This window comes from Macrotis lagotis, chromosome 2, assembly GCF_037893015.1.
Source record: "Macrotis lagotis isolate mMagLag1 chromosome 2, bilby.v1.9.chrom.fasta, whole genome shotgun sequence".
Lineage (NCBI taxonomy): Eukaryota > Metazoa > Chordata > Mammalia > Peramelemorphia > Peramelidae > Macrotis > Macrotis lagotis.
In genome coordinates, this window is record NC_133659.1 from 288,266,658 (window position 1) to 288,289,324 (window position 22,667).

Below are 22,667 nucleotides of genomic sequence, written 5' to 3' on the forward strand. Positions count from 1 at the left end.
GCCCCGCCAAAAAAGTGAGGGCTACCTACATTCCTTCTGGCAGGAAGCCTCACTCATGAGAATACATGATTGACTGCTTTGCCCTAATGCTAATATATGTGAGTGATCCCTAGGCAGAATCACTTTGATGCTGTGAAGTCTAAGCACCTTTGGTGGGTGAAGGACAAAGAGGTCTGGGACTTTCCATGGACAGGGCATTACAGGGCCTACATACATCATCCTAACTCTATACTACTTAGCACATGTGATACTCACTAGCTGTGTGACCTTGGGCAAATCACTTAACCCTTGGCTGCCTCACATCCAGGGCCATCTCTAGTCGTCCTGACTCATATCTGGCCACTGGACCAGATGACTCTGGAGGAGTCATCACCCAAATCCAATTCATATGCTTGTCATGGCATCACCTCACTGATGTTATGGTTTTCTTCAAGAATGAAGGACAAAACATTATCATACTGATCACCTGGGGGGGGTCTATTATTTCTTCCCCCTACCTCTATACCAGCAGCCCACCCAGACTAAGCTGCTTCTTTTTATCATTCCCCCAAACTTCTATGCTTTCCATCCTCCAGATGACTTTCTGGTGCTGAGAAATCTTTAAGAAAAGAAATACTCCAAGGATCTCACTGTGGGTGTCAAGTCTCCTCAAGATGTACTGACCAATCCTCTCACTTTGAGACCCTTACCATCCTTGAGTATGGTCTCCCGCTCAGTGCCATCAATCTTCTGCCGACCAATGAGGTAGCTGGTGGTATCAGCAAAGTAGATAAAGCCTGTCTCTGCATGGAAATCCAGTGCCCGGGGGTTCATGAGGTTTTCGATGGGTATCATGTGTTCATCAGGGACCTTGGCACCCATATCCATGCCTCGAATGATACCTGGCCGGCCCTTTCCATATACCAGGAATAGCTCATGCTCTGGTTCTGCAGAGGAAGGGAGAATATGTATTAAGACATCCTTAGCCTGAGAATGAGACCAGTGGAGATTCAGAGAAGGAGTTATGGCTCCTAGAATATACTGGGAAATGGGGGTGGGGTTGAGGTTATAAAGACATCTGTGTCTCTCATCTGGGAAACCTCAAACCAGCATCTTGTACCTTTCCTTCCCTTTCTCCTTCCTCCTACCAAGTTTTGACTATCCTTAGAAGTAAAGAGTGAAGAAGAGAGGAAGGAAGAAAGGGAGGGAGGGAAAGGGAAAGAGGGGAAGGGGTGGGGGAGAGAATTTACTTATCACTGGGGCCAGGGAAAGAAACAAGTTAAAATGGAGTGGGGTGGGGGGAGAGGGAGAAAACTGGCAGAAGTTAAGTGGCCACAGCTGAAGTGTACAAAAATCACTGATCTCAAATGAACAGGTGACAGGTCAGCCTACACTTTCTTCTCTCTTCCTACAGGTGAGCTGGACCAGAGCAGCAGAGCCCCAGGACAGATGAGGAGAGACTGAACCCTGTTACCTACACAAACCCACTCTAAACCCATACCTGCCCCATTGTCTCACCTGCAACCCTGCCCTGTTGCTCTTTTTTAGCATCTTATTTTTATAGCAATTTTGTTTTCCTTGCCTTCTTTTCCAAACATCCCTTCCCTTCTCTCCATCCCACTGAGCCATCCCTTGTAACAAAGATTTTTAAAAGAGAGATAGAAAAAAAAAGGTTGGTTCACCAAACCAAAAGATCCTTAGCATGTGCATGCAAGTATGTGCCTATCACTCACTTTTGCAAGATTTTCCATCACTGCCCAGACTGAATCCTGACCGACAGCGGCAGGTCCGAGCTTTGTGACTGTTGGCCAGAAGACAGATGTCTGAGCAGCCTCCTGGCTTCCCGTACTGGTCATTCTCACAAGCATGGCTCCTCACTGCAGGGAAAGGAGGAAAAGGTCAAGGGAATAACCTGGATTAAAGAATGTTTCCCCCTTAATTCTAAACACCCTTCTAGTTCCCTCACTTCCCCCTCTATGGGAAGGAGAAGCTCTGAGTTTCCCTTATCTAACCTTGACTTGGTACTCTGATGAGTGTCTCCAAGGTTGGAGGCCAAGGCCTTCCTGGGAACAGAGGAAGGAATGTATCTGCTTAGACACCTGGGCTTGGATTCTAGTCCTGTCACTTACTAGCTGGGTTATCTCTGAATGAGATACTTAACTCTGTTTTGTTTTGTTTTTTTGGAGACAATCAGGTTAAGTGACTTGCTCAAGGTCACCGAATTTGAAGTTAGGTCCACTTTAACTCTAGGGCTAGTCCTCTATCCACTGCACTATCTAGGCTGCCCTGAAATGTGACTTTTTCTAAAAATTTTTTTGGGGGGGTTGTGAGGCAATGGGGTTAAGTGACCTGCTAAAAGTCACACAACTAGTAAATATCAATAGTCTGAGGGAAAATTTGAACTCAGGTCCTCATGACTCAAGGGCTCTATCTAGGTACACCTCTTAGTTTAGTTTTTTAAATGTTTTGTAAGCCTCAATCTCCTCCTCTACAAAATGGGTACATTATTTGCATTATCTATTTCATGGGACTTTAAAAAAAATTTTTCATTTATTGAAGGCAATGGTATTAAGTAACTTGCCCAAGGTCACACAGCTAGGTAATCATTAAGTGTCTGAGGATGGATTTGAACTCAGGTCCCTCTGACTCCACGGCTGGTGCTCTATCCACTGAGCCACCTAGCTGCCCCTATTTCATGGGACTTTTATTATTTATTTATTTATTTATTTTTTTGTAAGGCAAATGGGGTTAAGTGGCTTTGCCCAAGGCCACACAGCTAGGTAATTATTAAGTGTTTGAGATTGGATTTGAACCCACGTACTTCTGACTTCAGGGCCGGTGCTTTATCCACTGCACCACCTAGCTGCCCTCATGGGACTTTTATAAGGAAAGTTTTACAAAAGCTATGAAGTATAATAAATGTGAATTATCATTGTTATTATCATTATTATTTTGCAAGACAATTGGAGTTATGTGACTTGCCCAAGGTCACACATCACTATTAGGTATCAATCCATTCAGGTCCATCTGACTCCAAATGTATTGTTATTATTAATAAATGGATTGGCAGGGGCAGGAGGTCCTTATGAGGCTACATGGGGGACCAGGGATTCTAGAAAACAAAAGGGTTGTTTGAGAACTGAAGTTCTCTCTTACCTCGGGGTTGGCGCCGTTGGTGATAAATATGGAGGGCCCCTCCCTTGTCCACCCGAGTGACCACCTGGTATTCTGTGCTATTGAATCGATTCACTCGGATGACACTAGTTTTCTGTTGTGAGTTGGCATTGTCTGAGTTGGTGGCATAGAGATAGTTCTCAAACACAGTCAGGCCATACAAGTGTTCAATCTAGGAGGGAGAAATTGATGTGAAATGGAAGAAGTAGGATTCCATTCTTCTCCTTTCCCCAGTTCCCTCCCAATTTCCACCCCAGCTGAGCCTGGATAACCCAACTTCCATTTACTAATCCTGGAACCTTGTGTCAATTGTGAGAGTCTCCTGTATTTCAGCCTCCTTGCTTATAAAATATTGTCTTGGTTGTTTCACAGGATTATTGTGAAGATCAAATATATAGAGTTGGAGAAGGATTGGGATTGGAACTTGTAGTTTTATGGGTATAGGGACTCCCAGGTAAGGTAGCTCCCTCTGCCAATGTAGGTCAGTATTCTCTCTCTCTATTGTCTTGGCTGTCCAAAGCACTGAGACCTCTCCAGAGTCACACAGCCAGTATATGTTAAGAGGGAGAATTTGAACCTACATCTTTCAGCCTTTGACATCCACTATGTCATACTTTCTTAAATATATGGTAATATTACTATCAGAGAGAGAGGTCTCTCACATTGCCCTCTGACCCAGAGGTTCTTAACTTAGGGTATGTAAACTTGTTTTTTTAAAAAAATTATAATTTATATTGTAATATAATTAATATAAAATAAAAATGAAGTAAAATAAATAATGTAAATTTAAATATTTTTAATTTATATTTTAAAATATTATATCTCAGTATAATTGGTTTCATTTGTGAACCTGTGAATTTTATTAATGAATTTAGAAACATCATTTTGAGAAAGGCTCCCTAGGCTTCCCCAGACAGTTCACCAAAACTCCTAAAAGTTTAAGATTCTCTATTCTAGCTTGTCTACTCTATCAGTTCTAAACTTCTTTTGGAATGATAGTTTTTTCCTTTATTAGGATATTCCAACATGATGATTCCCTCTTACCTCCAACCAGTGTGCTATGGGATGATGGGCCTCTCCTACCCACCTAAGATATTTTGGTACATGGGCCTCAGGTACACAACCAGAATGCTCTAAGGTAGTGATCTCCCCTTCCCTTATCAGCATGACCTGGGGTGATTCTGATCTGGAAAGGGACGTAGAGATCATCCCCATACCCCCATCCTCACCAGGATGCCTTGAATGATGGTCTGTCGACCTTTGCCCTCGTAGTCCACTACCTCAATGTAGTCCAGGTAAGCATCAGCCCAATACACAAGCCGGCTGACCAGATCCAAAGTGATACCATGGGGAAACACAATCTTACTATCCACCAGCTTGGTCCGGTTTTGCCCATCCATGTCACAGCGTTCCACCTTTGGGATCTGCCCATAATCCGTGAAGAAGACCTTCCTGTGAGTGGGGGATATATGACATTGAGGGGAGGGGATTTCCATTAGATTTACTAAGCTCCACCCACTCCCCACCATGACTTTCTGGCCCCCTGGCCAGGCTAGAGTAAGGAATATCAGAGTAAAGGAAAGGCTGAATTCCTTTCACTCCCAGCGTCCTCTGTGCCCCCCATGACCCCTCTTACCCCATGGCAGGGTCAAGAGCAATGCCCTTGGGATTGTAGAGCTCTGCATCCAACAGAGTGACACAGGTGTCTCCATTCCGATTGCATACAAAGATTCTGTCATCAATGTCATCCACAAAGTAGAAGTTGCCTGTCAGCCAGTCGATTGCCATCTGCTCCACATCTGGGTGGAGTAAGAACAGATTTGGTGAGGAGAAACCTATCCTGAGCAAGGTAGCTCCATTCCTTTGAATAAATCCTTCCCTAGATGACTTCCTCTCCAGGCTCATAGAAGTCCTCTCAGTCTGATTCTTAACCACCTTTCATGACCCAACTGCTCTCACTTCTTCCATTAAGTTTTCCTTAACCATGCCAACTCAAAGTACTTTTTCCTCCTCTTTGCTCTCTTGTTAATACTCTAATATCACCTATACTTCCTCATGCTGTGAGCTATATTTTTGTGTCAACCTTATCTCCCCAAGAGGTATCACGAAACTGAAGAACCTTATATAGTATCCAGGCACAGAAGTGCTTAAGGAATATTATTACTATTATTAATAAAAATAACTAGCATTTATGGACTGCTTCAGGACTGGTAAAGTACTTTGCATGTTATCTCATCTGATTTTCATAACAACTCTATGAAGTAGGTACAATTACTATACTCACTTTACAGGTAAAGAAACTGATGTTGATAGAGGATAAGTGGCTTGCTTAGGGTCACACAACTATTTTTAATATTTATGCATTATTATTCCAACTACATGCCAAGAGAGATTTTGAATTCCACATTTTTCTCCTGCCCTCCTTTCCCTCCTCTCTCTTTTTGACAGTGAGTTATCTGATAAAGGTTACACATATATAACTGTTAAACTTATTTCCATATTAGTCATATTATGAAAGATGAATCAGAACAAAAGAAAGGTTCACACAACTATTATTTGACTAGGGCAAGATCTGAACTCAGGTCTTCCTGACTCCAGATACAGCATTCTGTCCCCATATGTCACCTAGCTATTGAATCAAGTTAGTTGACTGGTATGTATCTCACCCTATCATATCCATCCTTTTAGTTCCTTTCCCCTTCCACTTGTCCTTGATTCTATTTCTTCAAAGACCTGGCCTTGTGTGGCTAAGCCAGGAATATCTGGAGCCCCAGGATAACTATGAATCAACGGGTAACCAACCAAAAAGGATGGGATTTGGGGGAGGCATGGAATCCTCCTTTATTGCAAATGAAGGAAATACATGCTTCTCAAAGAGAAGAGAGAGGACAAAGGGCAGGGATTGTGACAAAAGGTACCATGAAAAAGGGAAGTCTGTTGAAAAATGGAAGGTGAAAAGAAGTTTAAGAGAGATTGCTTCAGCAAAAAGGACTGACTCAGATAAATTTACAATGTGCGTAGGGTCACTTGATGCAAGTTTCTATTGACCAGTTCTCTTGAGTGTTTCTTTACAAGCATGGGAATTAGCCTATCTAAAGAAATCTTTAGATCATCAAAAGGTCTGTGAGCCTAACCTCAAAGTTCGTTTCATATCATCTTTATTCCATCATATGGGGTGGTGCTCCTTATTATTTAACCAACCACTTGCCTTTAGCTGGAATAGTTCCCTAAAAAAATGGCTAAACATATGTGCTATGTGAATGTAATGGAATATTACTCATTACTAAGAAGTGATGAACACAAAGAAATCAGAAAATGCTTATGAAGATATATGAAGTGATATGGAATGAACCAACAAACCAAGAAGACAATATATCCAATGACTACAACAATGTAAATGAAAAGACAAAAATGAATTATAATCAACAAACTTGTCCCCAAAGAAGACATTAGAAAATTCACTTCTCTCCCTTTGCAGATGCTGGGGATTATGGGCATGGAACATTGGACTGCAAAGATTGTCAGACTCTGTGGTTAGGTTGGTTACTTTTGCTGAACTATTTTTTTCCCTTCTATTTCTTTTATATTTTTCAACTTTAGCAATGGCTTACTATAGACACTTTAAAAAATTAGTCCCTAATCCCACTCAACAACTTACTCAGGCAATCTGCCCTGAACCTCTAGCTCTAGGTGTGAGGAGTTAATAATTTCTTATTTCTCTCTCTCTCCCTTCCCTGTTCCCCAGACAGAGGGGTTGCCCGCCCATAGGAACTTGGGGGTGTGGACCAGAAGGGCCAAAAACATGGTTTCATTGGAATTTGGCTGAGCTCTGACACTGACTCACAGTCACAGGACTTGGGCTGGTAGAGGAAGGAGGAGTGTGTGGAAGTGGGGAAGGGGAGGTACAGAAACAGCTGGAGATGAGGCAAAGGAGAGAGCAAACTCCAGGTCAGTCCTAAAGTACCTTAGAGAGCCCCTTGTTCCTCTCCCAAGAAAAAACACAAGGGACCAGAGAATGAGAGTCTGTGACATGAGCAAATGGGAAGTCTACCAAAGGAGGTTTTGACTAGTTTTTTTTTTTTGTTTCCTGGACCCCTCGGCAGTCTTGGAAAGCCTCTGAACCCCTTCTCAAAAATATGTTTTTAAGTGTATAAAATAAACTTCTTAAGATTTTAAAGGAAACCAATTATATTGAAATGCAGTTATATATATAATATCTATCTATATCTATATCTATCTCTATCTCTATATCCACATTCACATTCACATCCACATCTATATCCATATCCATATCCATATCCATATCCATATCCATATCCATATCTACATCTACATCTATCTATATCTATATCTATATCTATATCCATATCCATATCTATATCTATATCTATATCTATATCTATTTTAAACCTAAGTTCATAGTTCCCAGGCTAAGAATTCTTAAGCTACCTAATTCTCCCTAAAACCTAACTATTTAGACTCAGCCCTTCTCTTCTAAGAGTCCCCTATGGTTCCTAATCCAGAAGGGCTCTCCCTTTTAGATTAATATTGTCCCTGATCCCTGACAAGGTCATGGGTGCTGGGAAATCAGACTTTTCCCAAGGGGAATGGAGAACCTGAGGGGTTCAGATAAATTCTAATATATCCACTCCCACCCCCAAAGAATGTTTGAATAGACTAAAAAGGGAAGACTTGAGGGAGAAAATATATCCCTGAACCCCAAATATAGCTTGGTCTATGGGGAAGATGGACATGCAATCTCACCTATGGCCTTTGGGAAGAGGAAAGAAGTCTATCAGTTATGGGCTATATGAATAAATATAGGACTCAGAATGTTAGGAGTTTTTTGGGTAGTATCAGGGAGCAGCACCAGCTGATTGTTCCTTAACCTTAAACCAAATAATAGTTAACATTTATATATCATTTTCCCTATGTTATCTAATCTTATCCATACAACAATCCTGGGATGGAGGTGCTATTATTTTTTTTATTATTATTATTTTTTAGGTTTTTAGATTAAGTGACTTGCCCAAGGCTACATAGCTAGGTAATTATTAAGTGTCTAAGACCAGATTTGAACTCAGGTACTCTGACTCTAGGGCCAGTGCTGTATCCACTGCACCACCTAGCTGCCCTGAGGTGCTATTATTATCTGCATTTTACAGAAAAGAAAATTGAGAGAGTTTAAATGACTTGTCCAGAATCACATCGAATATGATTGAGGACAAATTCAAACTTGGAGCTTCCTGACTCTCAGTTCAACACGATCTATCACAAGAGAAAAACTCATTTCAGAGAATTAGTAGGACCTCCCACACCCCACACCCCATCCCAGATTTTTGGACTCTCTCCTATTACCACTTCCTTTGGTACCTTGACCCCCTTCCTTGTCCTCCTCTAAACACAAAATAAAAAAGTGGAAAATCTCTTCATATCACTTCCTCCATCTAAAAATATGAAGATAGAGCTAAAGTGAGGAGGGGAGATTTATGGGTCTAGCCCACTTAGTGCCTCCCATTCTTGCAGAGCAGTCTAGGCAAGCCTAGAGAAGAAATGGTGAAAGCCAGGGATCCCAGTCATAGAGTCCCTTCCTTTATTTATGCAATTAAATCTGCAAATTTGCCTTCAAAGCCCTTTGTTATTAATGATTTCCCTTTCTCTCTTAAATTCCATGTTCCTTTGGTCTACTCAGAGAAGCCTAGGGAGCCCTGGGAGGGAAATTCCCCTGGATTCCCCTATCCTTTATTGGTTTTTAACTATATTTAGTTCTTTTCAGTGGCAGCATGCATGTGCATGTGGGTATGCCTATGAGAATATGGGTAGGTGATCTTGGACTCATGGCTCATGACCTAGAAACCTTAAACCTATAGATGGTGCTTTTAAGCCTTGATAGAATTGATCTTTCTTTTTCTTCAGGGTCCTCATCTCTCCACATTTATTTCAGGAGGGGATGCCTCTTCTCCTTCCAGAGAGATGGAAAGCTTGGAATTAGAGAACAGTCTTTGAGGGAGGATCTCACTAATATGGGGGGGAAGGAGTCTGGTGATCAAGGAGAATGAGGAGCAGAGGCCACAATGGAGTGATGATGCAAGGCACTTTCAGTTCCAGGCCTCAAAATTAGCTTGGGTTTTGTGTTTGCCATTTCTGGGTATCACCCTCCTTTCCCTCCTCATCAGAGGACCATCCTGCTGAAACTTCTCAAATGTTTAACATCTACTTCCCCAAATTATTGTTCCTTTCCATAAAAATAAAAACCACACCCATTCCTCCCCTTTCTAGGATAAGATGTCTACATATTAGAACTGGGGTTCAGGTCCAGGAGTTATATGTCACCCCAAAAAGAAGGGTCCTTCACTGAACAGAAGCTTGATGAAGTCTAGAAGAGTTCTCTCTCCTAATGGAATAGAGGGAACCTAACCTCCCCAAGCACTAGTTTCCTCATCTGTAAAAGTTATCTTTGATGACCTCTAAGATCCCTTACAACCATATGGCCATATTGGAGGGACACGAATCTATGATACAGTCACGGATCTGTGGGATGAGCATGGAAGGGTGTTGATTGTCATCTTGGTTGGTCTGGTTGGCTGTAATAATGTTTGAACAGGTTCAGTTGCTCTAGTGTTAGGATTCTGCATCCCCCCCCCCCCCCTTCAGATTCTGGAATCCCCTTTCTCTAGTCTTTATTGTTTTCAACTTCAGCCCTGGAGAGGTCAGGGTGTGTAGAGGAGAAACCTTCTAAAAGAGTAGTGAGACAGGAAGAGATCCCTCAGTCAGGTCTAAGATAACCTAGAAATTTTGTTTTTATTTCACTCTAGAAGAAAGTATCGGAAGACCCAAGAAGGAAGCAAAGGGGTTAGATGGGGGGGGGGGGAGCAAATTTGAGAACAAATAAAAAAAAAAGATTTGTGAGATTATGGTTACCTAAGTAAACAGGGACAGAAATGGCCAGGTCAGGGGGTGGTGGTGGTGGGAATGGTGTGTATGAATGCATGTGCATGAGGGTATGTGTGTGTGTGCATGTGTGTATGTGGCAGGGAGGGGGAAGGGTGGACAGAGATATCCTTAGCTCTCTTTACCAAAAAAGCTCTAACCCAGACACTGTTCCTTCACCACCCACTTCCCCTCAGCTCACTTCTCCTTCCTTCCAAGTTGATCCTTGTAGAGTGAACTAATATCAGGTTCTGGTACCTTCCACCTGCCTCATAAAGCTGATGAATAGCTCGTCTTGCTCTGTTTTCCCAGTGTCAGAGGCGACCTAGCTCTCCCTTTGCTAAATTTTGCCTTGGAGTTTCCTTTACTATTGGGAAACCCAGTCTACCTTCTAATCATAAGCATCCATCTTGCTCCAGTATGAAAACAGGGGGGCAGGGCAGAGGGAGGCAACTTCAAGGAGACAGCAGGGGAGTCAAGGGCCAGGAGCTGGATCTGTGCCAGGGAGACAGGGCCAACCCTGACTGGGCCAGAGGGAGAAAGCAAGCGCAAGACTCCTAAATTATTATAGGAAACTCAGAGTCAACAGGGAAAGTTAAAGCAAAACATCGACTCCAGGAAATGGAGACTGAGGCCAAGGGAATAGCGCACCCCTCCAACATACAGAGCACCCCTCCAACATACTCCCTGGATGCTCCCTGGGGATCTGAATGTATCTAGATTGAAGCTGAGAGCTGAGGGGGGTGGGGGAGCCCCAGAGAGAAGAAACTCAAGGGAGAGAAGCTTACTCTTTGCTGGGGTTGAGGGGGGAGTGGCAGAGAGGGCATCAGGGCAGGGATTGGAAACATCACTGGCTCAGTGGTGGCTGCTTTCCTCCAAGGCCCCCTCCTCCCCAAATCCCTACCCTATTTCCTGTTGTGATTTTAAAATATGAAAACAAAGACAAGAAAGAAAGAGAGAGCGAGAGCGAGAGCGAGAGAGAGAGAGAGAGAGAGAGAGAGAAAGAGAGAGCGAGAGCGAGAGCGAGAGCGAGAGCGAGAGCGAGAGAGAGAGAGAGAGTTAGTTAAGGGGCCCACCAGCTGGACCTGGGGACCCATTTCACAATCCAACAGTCTAAAGCCTTATGTGATGGGGGGGGGGAACTCTTCACACCTCCACCCTCTTCACCCCACCAGTCCAAGCCACCGGCAGAGGGCCTCATTTCCCCACCACAAGCATCACTGGGTCCAGTACTATCCCCAAACTGCAAATTGCCAAGTCATTTTAGCTAATCCCTGCCCCTTTCCAGGAGTCTGGATCCAACCCCAGGGACTCAATACACACATAAAAGGACCATGGAGATGCTAAATACCAGCCTCCCCCTACGCCCCCCACACCTCTCCTTTCCAAGTCCAGGCTCAGACTCTTAGTGCCCACCCTCATTCCCTCCCGCTGTCTACCCTCAATCCCTCCTGCTGCAGTATAAGCTCATTTTCTGGCCACAGGAAAGATTAAACTTAGAGGGGATGCAAGGCAAAGCAGCTTTGACCAGGAAACTCAGGGACAAATGGGGGACGAAGGACTAAGCTTTGATTTTAACATCAAGTGTTGCCAACCATCCCCTCCCCCTTAGCAAATGGTCCTCATGAACAGACTGGTAAAGTGTCAGGGCTGTGTTTGGCAGACTTGGGGGAGGATCATGGTGCTAGATCTGGGAAGGGGTTGGAGGCTCCTTGGGTATAGAAGGCAGTGGCCTGGAGGCTTCTCTAGAAAAACACCCTGAGGGGCATCACGGTCTGGTGGACACAGGACTGGCCTTGCAATCAAGAAAACATGAATATGAATCTCATCTCAAATATTCACAAGCTATGTGACCTTGAACAAATCATTTTAAACCTTTCTGGTCCTTTGTTTTTCTTATCTATAAAACAGGAGGGGGTGTTAGATTCAATGACCTCTATGTCCTCTTCCAGATGTGCATGGGGTATTTCATCATTGCACCCCAGATGTTTTGCATGCTTTAAAAATATTTATTACTTTAAATGGAAATTGGGTGTCTGGGACTGAAATATTGATCATACATGTAATTCTGCAGGAGGTGAATAGATGCAGTGATTTCCTGCTCTCACAACGTATGGTTTCACTGTTCTACAAAAACTTTATTGAACAAAATCTGTCTCTCCCAGTCATTTGACATTTGGGAAACCTACTCAGAGCATAGAGAGATTCATGTGAGGGGTTCACAAATGGAGAGGGAGGATTAAACCCCAAGAAATCAAGCTTCCTCAAAGAGCCAATAGAAAAGATAAATGTGCCAGCATGGGTTGGGGCATTGATGGATCTCAGTCCTCATTGGGGGGGAACTATTCTCCTGTTTGAGGCCTTCAAAGGAAGGGATTGAGAAGAAGAAAGAGGAATTCTTCTAATTTCTCTGAGACTAGAAAAGAGGAGAGGATCTATCTTCCCCTGGCAGGTATTCCCTGGCCTCAAAGCACGCAGCCCTGCTTCCTCATGTCAAGGACTTTGGAGAGCTCTGTGAGAAGAGCCCAAAGCAGGAGTCGAGTTTTGACTGAGGTGCTATAAGTGTTTACGGGCACCAACCCAGCACATGGACCCCATCTATAATAGCACCACTCCTTGCCCCCAAGGGAACACAGGCATAGGGGAAAATATTAACTCCTTGTCTGTCTCCTTTCTATATATTTCTGGGGTATTTTAGCTTTCCCCTCCCTAGTGATTTCCTTAGGACCCACTGGAGGTAAGGAATCAGTGACATGCTACCCCCCCCCCCTTTATTTATAAAGAATGGGGTAGGGTGAAGTGGGTACAGAGCTAGTGACTTCCCTGGGCTCCCTGTTTCTGATGATTAATACACAAAATCTCAGACAGATCTCTCTGATATGTTGTTCCCCTCTGGCTTCCTCAATCTCAGAGTGTACAGGAAGATGCAAGCCCTATCACTACACAAACACCCCATCCTGGGTCAAGGGACCATTTGAACAAAAGAACCCAGAAGTCTTTCCTACCCCAGTCCCTTCAGCTGTTGCAAAGGGATGCTTGGTTGATTGGGGGTGGGGAATAGTTACCCAGTTTCTTCTTTATTTCTCCTTAAAGATTGAGTTTCACTCCCTGTCATCCCCCACCCAAAGAAGGTGAAGGACAGGATTGTGTTTCCTCACTCCAGTCACCAAAGACTAAACTTGAAAGGAGCAGGAATTTCTAAGAAAGAAAGATGAATTGGGAAGGAGGGGAATTTGATGGCAGGGGAGACAGGGGACATTGGCAGAGGGACCATAATTAGCCTTCACAGTGAGAAGCAAACAACCATTTTGGGGGCAACAGGCAGACACTCAGGCGACATTGGTGTGTATGTTTATGTGATAGGGAGGTGTGGACCCAGGGCAGGTAACTAGGGTAGGAGAAGACTTTGTTCCCTTATAGCAAGGATCTGTGGAAGATTTCTGTAGCCTAATTTGACTGTCCCCATATACACCTCTTTACTCAAATCTCTGAAATCTCTGTGTTCCTTCTACTTTTCTTGGACTCTGCACCCAAATGGGGCCCTAATACATTAATGAGTAGGCAGGATCTGTTTGCCAAATGAGGTGGGGCTGGTGAAGGCTATTTCCTGTTTCTCAGGAGGTAGGGAAGAGGCCAGGACAGAGCCTGGATAACCACCTTCTTCTCATGGGGGCACCCACCCTTCCCCTAGGGCTGAGGAGGGAACTACACACTTCAGGAGCTGAGTTTGCCCAGACCCGTCTAAATGAGGCCCAAGTTGTTGGGGGGGGGAGGGAAAAAAAGTCTTGGGGATCAAGAGTCCCAGCTCTACTCTCTTTCTCCCCAGGGATACCATTTGGAAGATGATGACTTTACTGCTTCCCAAATACAGGGTATATAGGAAGATTCACACCTTAGGGTTACTTGCTCTTCAGGGTCAAAGAACCCCTTTGAAGGGCTTATCCCTTTAACCAATGGGCCTCCACAATGGGTAGTGTCTTCTGAGGCTGGTACTAAAACTGAGTCTCAGGGAAGGGTCAGAGCAAGTGGTCAGGTCTGAATAGTCATCCTTCCAGGAGGCAGAGACAGCATCGACATCTTCTCCAGAACATTCCTATTTGTTTCTGTTCTGTTTTGAGTTTCCTGAGCTAATTCATTCAAGATACAGTTTCAGATACTTCTCCCTCCATAAAGGTTATCGTATTCCTCTCCTTGCTGTTTTGGACTCAGAAATGGCAAAACCATCTTTATCTCAGGAAGTTTACTCTCAGATCTTATTCCTACCTTTCTCTTTAAATCTATGCTCCCCTTCTCTTTCTCTCTTTTCAGTAGGAAGAGGGAATTCAATCTCTTAAGGATTTGGGGGAATCTTCTCCCTCTCTGACACATGAACAAAATCCTCAGTCTTCTTATACCAGGGATATTAGGTTAAAATGCTGGGGTCACATTATGCAAAAAAAGCACCCCAGATCAGTCAGTGGCCAAGCCTTGATTCTTGTTTTTTTAAAGAAATTTTTTTAAATGCAAAACTACTTCAAGAAAGGGTCTATATCAAGTACTGATCCCCTCCCCTTCTGCTCCTCAGACAAGCCCTCTTTTCTCTCCAAGTTGTGCAAACCAGCCTAGCCCCGCCCAAGCCAGCCCAGACTCAGTACTCAGAGCCCTCCCCTACAATCATAACCCATGGGAAAAGGAAGATCTGGGCTAACCTAATGGAAGGACCTCATAAAACTCCAGTGCAAAAGGAGTCATCACTTTCCCTTCCTTATTGCAACATAACTCTCCCACTGGGACACCATAACGTCCTCAAACCCACTCCACCCTGGTAAGAAGCCCTGAAGTCAGCCCATTCCTTTTCTTCTCTGTCTCTGAATCCCAAGGGTCTTGTGGATGGAAATGCCAATCTGCCCCATTCCCTATCTTTGTGTCCCCAACCTCAAATAGTGGACAAGGATTCCTGACAACCTTAGTTCAATTCCCGACTTCTTCAATGGAAGGCTGAAGTAGATTGACTGACTTTTTGTGTGTCATTGGCCCCTTTGGTGAAAATTTTTTTTCCAATAGATGGGATTATAAAAAACCAATTATAGTGAAATATAATTATCCGAAAATATTCATGAACCACTAGATGGTCTCTAAAGTTCCTTCTAGTTCTGAGCACCTATGACCCTAGTATTATCCAAAAATGATGACCCTGCTCAATCCCCTCCAGGTCTCTGTGATCAGAGGGAAGTTCTCTCTGAGACCCTTCCTGGGTCTTTTAAAATCTATTTCTTAAAGTTGTTATTGGCATAAGGATCTCCTGATGAGGAAATTCCTTCTGTCACCTAGCACCTGATCTTCAATTGGTATTTCTAGAATTGAACCCAGGACATTGAAGGTTAAGTGACTTGTCAGGGTCACTCACCTATCATGAGGCAGAGGTAAGATAGGTTTCCCTGACTCAAAGGTCAGCTCTTAGCTCTTTAGGGGGGGATATAGACTCATCTTTATCTTCTAGAGATGCTTTCTTAGGTCCTCTTTCAGCCTCTTCTTAGAATATCCCCACCTCCTGCACCCTGTACAGTCTATAGCGTCCATAGTCATAGACATATACAAAGACATCATCTCATCCAATCCTCTGTCTCCATCCTGACGGATAATATATGACTTTTATGTTCAAATTCCTGACTTTGAGTCAGACAGATGAATTCAAACCATAATCCTATATCCACATTAGACAAGAGCCATTATATTCAGAGTCACCTTGCCTCTAGAACAAATAGAAGTCATTCCATCCAACTTCTTGTTTATAAACCACACAGAGTTAGCTTTTATAATCCCACAGTGACACCAGATGGAGTCACTCCTTCCAATCCTATGCTTTCACATCAAACATGAATCATCCCATCTATCCTCTACGGTCTTCATATAAGCCACGATTCATCCCATTCAAAGCTCAGCCTTCACATCAAATATATGTCATCCCGTCCATCCTCCACTGTTCCCACACCAGACAGGAATCATCCCTTCCATCCTCCACTGTCCCCACACCAGACAGGAATCATCCCTTCCATCCTCCACTGTCCCCATACTAGACAGGAAGGTTTTCCAATCCCCTGTATCCACATCACATACAAGTGATTCCATTTATCATTCTTTGCCACCATGTTGGATAGTGATCACACTACTCAAAACTCCTCTCTCAAACCCTACCTCTACATCAAAAAGAGCAATCCCTTCCATCTTCCACTGATACTGCTAGAAAGGAATCACTGACCTGCATATTGACTGTGAATCATACCTCTGCTCTGTCTCTATGACAGATAAGAATCTTCCCATCTAGCCTCTTGCCTGCAAAGTGGGCAGGAAGACCACATTCATTCCCTTGTCTTCTCACCAGAGAGAAATCATCCCATCCAATCTCTTACTTCCATATCAAACATGAATTATGCCATCTATCCCAAGTTTCCAAACTTGGATAGGAGTCATTACATTTGTTCTCTTCAGAAACCATAAGGAGTTATTCAGTCTATCCTGTGGCTTCTACACAAGTCCCTCCACCTGAGTTGCCACTCAGAGGCAATCTAGGTTACTTTAAGGGGAGGTGACTCACGGTGTAGACTGAGAGAAATGTTGATTGAATATTCCTCCACAAAGCCCTTGAGGCCAGGCATTCGGGCACACTTCAGCAGAGTCTGGGCAGCACTGTCTCCAACATGTACCCAACACACAGTTTCATTGGCATAATTGAAGTCCATGGCTGTAGTCTGGCGGGTGCCTGTGGGTGTTATGGTGGGCACTGGCACCCCACTTAGATATGTGGCCAAGATATTCTGGGAGTTGGCGATCAGCAACACAGCAGGACGGTCTACTGGCTCTGGGAAGAAGAGCAGGAAAGAAGAGTCAAGGAGGCTCCATACCAGTTTTGAGCTAAGAAGGGTTGGGGAAAAGAAGCCATTTAGGGGGAAGAGGAGAGAGAAATCTGACCTAAAATCTTTGACAATTACACGTATCTTGAAGTCATTAACACTTGAAAGTATTATTTCTCTCTCTCTCTCTCTCTCTCTCTCTCTCTCTCTCTCTCTCTCTCTCTCTCTCACACACACACACACACACACACACACACACACACACACTGGGGATAGGGGGGAAAAAAGAGAAATAGACCCATCCACATACATTCCCTCTGGGAAGAGGGAAGGGGAGTCCCTCCCACCAGATCTATGGAAGAGTAAGGAACACATGTCTTTCCCTTCACATATATATACACATACCAGCTGCCTGGGCAAAGAAGGGACAGGAAGAAGCAATTCTACTTATCTATCTCACCGACCTCCCCACCACATACATATAAACATACACACATATCACACACACACAAACCCCTACTCTGAGCAAGGTGAAGAGGAGGTAGGATCAGGGAAAAAGATCCCACCCTTACCTCCACTCCAACTTAAATAGTTGCTATGAGAAAAAGAGGAAGGGGAAGAAAGCCCCATCACTACTACCACACCATCTCTAGGGACATAAGACCAAGAGAAACATTAGGAGCCCAGCCTGCATTGGAACTTGGTGTTCAGACCGATCTTTCTCTACAAACATACCATTCTTGGCCTTGCAGGAGCGGTTATCAGGTTGAAGCAGGTAACCCTCCACACAGCTACAGAAAAAGGCTGCATCAGTGTTGGTGCACACCTGGCTACATGTGCCGTACACTGTACACTCATCAAAATCTTTGGAGAGAAAAAAAACATAGTTAGACTCACCAGTCACTGACCTCCATCTGCTCTAACTCCCTAACCTAGAAACCAAAAGATCCTCACAAAAAGTATTTCCTTCCTCTCCTCTAAGAAACTTGCTTAAATCCTGTGCTGAGAAGAATTCAAGTACATCTTTTTTCTTAAGTTAAATATTTAATTTATTTATTTTCCAACTACATGCAGTGGTAAAGCACAACTTTTTAATACTCCTGCAATAATCCAATCCACTAAATATCCATTAAGTGCTTACTTGGATATGCAGAACACTATAGGAGGCAAAGGGGAGATATAAAGCTTACATAAGCTGAGGTCTCTGCCCTCATGGAGTTGGCAGCTGAGTAAGGGGATATGGAACACATAAAATAAATAGCCATGTCCTTCTTTTGAGCACTCTCTCCTCAAGTTTTTAGTGACATTGCTCTGTCCTGGTTCTTTCCCTATCTGTCTGACCATTCCTTCTCAGCCTCTTTTGCTGGCTTATCATCCACATCATGCCACCTAAGTTCTGTCCTGAGACCTTTTCTCTTTTCTCTCTGCATTCTATTTCAGTAACCTCAACTCTCAGGAGCTCACTTCTCATTTCTACAGAAATGACTTCCTAATCACTATAATCAGTCCTAGTTTTCCTCTTTTGAACTTCAGTCCTATATCAACAGTTGCCTAGTGAACATTTTGAACTGGGTGTCCCATAGACATCTCAACTCAAAATGTTCAAAACAGAAAGTCATCTTTTCCTCCACCACTACCTATCCTGAACTTTTATGCTTGTTGATACTATTCTCTCAGTTTTCCAGGTTTACACCTGTAAATAAGTCATCTTCATTTTCCTTCAACTCTTGTCGATTTTACCTTTGTATCACTCCTCTTGGCCTTCTCATCATAGCAGTTTCCTCTTCTCTATTCATTTGGTCATCACCTAATGTCAAGTCCTCATCCTCTTTTGTCTGGACTCTCACAATGACTTCTAAACTATCTCTATCTCCAGTTATCTCCCTTTTCCAAAGTGAAATGCCTCCAACCCAGATCTTTTTAACTCTTCTGCTCCATAAATTTCTTGCCTATTACCTTCAGGTTCAAATAGAGACTTCTCTTTAAGACTTTTCACATATGATTTCTCTGTCATCACATTCAACTGAGATCAGTGTATACCATGGAAACAATGTAAAGACTAACAGAATGTCTTCTGTGGGAGGTGGGGTGAGGGAAGCAAGATTAGGGGGAAAATTATAAAACTCAAAATAAATAAAATCTTTCTAAAAATACTTTTCACAAATTGATCTATATGTTGGTATATATGTATACATATACATATATATGTATATATATATGTACATCTTTCTCTCCCCCCCACAAGAACTTTCAGTCAAACTGGTCTCTGTCCTTCAAACACAAGATTTTATTTCCCATCACTATGTTTTTCCATGGGCTATTTCTCATATCTGCCATGCTCTTCCCCATTTCTTCCTTTTAAAATGCTTTATTTCCTTCAAAACTCAGCTTAGGAAACCATCTCCTCTATGAAGAATTTCCTGATTCTCTTAATTGCTGATGCCTTGTTAAACAATTTACTTTGTATTTATTTTAAATATAGAAATGTAATACTAGTTTACAAAACCTCTGTTATCAAGTCTTTGGATATTGGTACTGAATCTTTGAGAGGAAATAGATCTTGGGAATAGAGTTCAACTGTCAGGACTTGAAGAGACTGTGAAGAAAGAGTAAGAATTAAATGGACTTCTTTCCAAAGATACTGAATTAGCTGTAAAGAAGTGTCTGAGGAGACATTTTGAGAAAATTAAATTTAAGTCATTTGGTGGAGAAGACATACTAAGAAAAATCTTTAATTACTATTCTAAGAGTATTGTTGAGGAGTCAGTCAGCAGTTGTAGTTGATAGTTACAGATTACTCTAGATATCATCTTTCTCACAGCTGACAACATTGTTGAAATATTTAAGCATGCCTTTGTCATTCATTATATTATTAATAAAGTATATGGCTAATAACATCATTGATATTTATTAATTTAAACCGAATTAGATGTGGGGAGAGAGAGAGAGAGAGAGAGAGAGAGAGAGAGAGAGAGAGAGAGAGAGAGAGAGAGAGAGAGAGATGGGAAAAGTGATTTCTCCAGTTTATTTGTAAACTGCAGTGGGTTCTAATTTAATTCATAAGAGAGAGTGTATATTTCTATTTATTCATTTTTTTCTATCTGCATATGCTCTTAAATTGTCTTAAAATTTGGGCAGATAAAGAACAAGGAATGAACTAGATCAATTGATTGTCAGCTAGCTAGTGCATTCATCCATTCCCTACACATATCTTAAACCCTGCTATATTTATACGTGTACATGTTACTTTCTCCTATTGAATGACAGCTGTTCGAGGGCAGGGATTGTTTGATTTTTGGTTTTGTATCCCCTGGTTCTATGTAGGCACATACCAGCCTCTTGATAAATGTTTGCTGTTGTCTAACTGATTTAACTACGATACAAAATAAGATATACATGATACATGCAAAAAACTTGATTATGACATATCTGTTGCCTAAAAGATAAACACTTAGTTCTTTACCCAGCATTTGAGGTCTTCCACAATCTAGTTTCAATCTATCTTTCCAGCATTATTTTCCATTATAACCCTTAAAATATCCTTTCTGTTTCAATCACAAAGGATTACTAGCTGTTTTCCAGTCTTGGTTTTCAATCACATGCAGAGGTTGGTATGTCCTCTTTTCTCATTCCCATCTACTGAAATCCTTTTCATTATTCAGGGCTCACTTCAGTTGTCATCTTCTCTAAGAAACCTTCCCTGATTTCCCTTTCTAGATGACTAGAGTGTCTCTGGGGGCAAAATGTTCTTACAGCATTTTGTTTGGCTCTTTCCTTATCTCTTATCACAATCTGACTAGCCTTGGGAAAGTAACCTAAGATCTCTGGTACTCAAGTGTAAAAATGGAGACCCTGAACTAGATAGGGGGGTTAGCAAACTGTGGCCAGAGGTCCATATTCAGTCTGCTGCCTGTTCTTGTATAGCTGAGGAGCTAATAATGTTTTCCCCCCATTTTGAAACAAAATAAAACTTCATTTTAAAATATAAAAAAAACTAAAACATCATCCTTTGTTGGCTTATGAATTAGTTTCCCCTCTCCTGGATTAGATGAATTAGATTAGGCACTGAACATAACAGTGCGAGTAAAACATAGAAACAGGTGAGTACAGTAAACATAGAAGATAGTAAGTACTCCGGTTTGGCCACAACATAGAACATGTAGAGACAGGTGGTATAAGATAAGGCTGAAAAGACAGGGTGGCAGAGAATTGTACAGGGCTTTGAATGACAAAATGAATTTAGCTTTTCCTAGATATTCAAAGGTTTTGAGCAGACAACAATCCAATGGACCCCTGCATAAGAAAAATGAGTCTGGTAACTGTGTAAATGATGGACTGAACAAGCATGGGGGGCATGATCAGACAGATGGATGATGATGAAAGTCTGCATTAAGTGGTAGCAGTTGGGAGAGAGGAGAGCATGCCTTTGATGACTTCAGAAGCAGAATCAACAGTGCTAGGCAGCTTATTGGATATGAGATAGATCAGTCCAGAGGAGAGAGTCAAAGACAATTCCAAGTTTTCCAACCAGGGAGAAAGGGGACTGTCATAAGTGACCTTTTATTCTTGTGTCGCTCTCTGCCCTATGTTCTCGAAGTAGAAATTGCCTCTATTATACATATTAGCTATTCATCTTCATTTTCTAGTTTCAGAGAACTGCCTGGGTTGGGGAAGGATTAAATGACTTACTTGGGGTCATATAACCAAGATAGAAGTAGGATTGGAACTCAGATGCTCTTGGTTCACAGGCCAGTTCTCTATCCACTATACCACAGTCTCTCAATTTTACCTTGGAAATTATTTATTTGTGTCTCTGCCTTATTTCTCTTCTAGTAGAATGTGAGGTCCTTGAGGGTAACCACTGAGGATTTGACTAGCCTGGTCAATATTTCATCAATATTTTATTTCTTAATTTTGTCATGTGCTTTTTAAAGTTTTGATTCAATTGATGGTCCGTGAAATGGATGCAAATGACTTTCATTTCTGTTTTAATACTGGCAGTGCCTAGCACAAGGAGGTGTTTTATAAATATTTGTTGATTATGAATTGATTGATTAGTTATTGCAGATAACAACATTCAGCAAAGTACTTAACATAAAGTAAATGATTGGGTGATTAATAAATGTTTGTTCATTTGATTTCCCTACACCTATTCTCTTTCCCTCCCTGTTTAGCTCCCTCCTTCCCATCTTCTCCTCTTTCTGCTATCGGTCTCTGTCTCTCTTTCTCCTCTCTCTTTCTATCTCTGTCTCTGTCTGTCTCTGTCTGTCTCTGTCACACACACACACACACACACACACACACACACACATACATACACACCTTTGCAGCTTTTATTGTCACTCTGGAGCTGGAAGCTGCTATTGCAGTAGCAGGAAGGTCCACTGAGTGTGGGGACACAGTGATGCTGGCAGCCTGCTCTGGAGCAGTTGGCCCGGAGCTCTGGGGAAGGGGGAAAGAGATGGATATAGAGACCCATATATACATATACATATACAGAGGCCCATTAACAGAGTCCCATCATACTGCCCTGGTTTCCTTTTCCAATAGGAAGTTTTCTTTCTCTTCCTGAAGGAAAGTAAAGGGGACAAATGGAGTTCCTTGTATCTGATCTGAATGTGGAGATATGGTGGCCTTGGGCTGAATCCTCAAGGGCCATGATGCTCAGGGTAAGGGAAGTGTGTCCCCTCCTTTTACTAACTCTCTCCCCCTACTCCTACCCTTCACTTCTAACAACTTAGCAATCTTTGCAAG

At 42.5% G+C, this 22,667-nt stretch overlaps 1 protein-coding gene across 1 annotated transcript in view; it reads right to left on the minus strand.

Moving 5' to 3' along the window:
- The window catches only part of LRP1 (LDL receptor related protein 1), a 113,342-nt gene that overhangs the window by 78,950 nt on the left and 11,725 nt on the right, over positions 1 to 22,667 (minus strand). The window contains exons 4-11 of the mRNA XM_074226327.1: positions 22,236 to 22,355; positions 17,649 to 17,777; positions 16,658 to 16,921; positions 4,790 to 4,952; positions 4,383 to 4,605; positions 3,136 to 3,325; positions 1,713 to 1,856; positions 690 to 926 (exon numbers count right to left, since the gene is read on the minus strand). Of these exons, the coding sequence (XP_074082428.1) occupies positions 690 to 926; positions 1,713 to 1,856; positions 3,136 to 3,325; positions 4,383 to 4,605; positions 4,790 to 4,952; positions 16,658 to 16,921; positions 17,649 to 17,777; positions 22,236 to 22,355 (1,470 nt within the window). The remainder of the gene's footprint in view (positions 1 to 689; positions 927 to 1,712; positions 1,857 to 3,135; positions 3,326 to 4,382; positions 4,606 to 4,789; positions 4,953 to 16,657; positions 16,922 to 17,648; positions 17,778 to 22,235; positions 22,356 to 22,667) is intronic.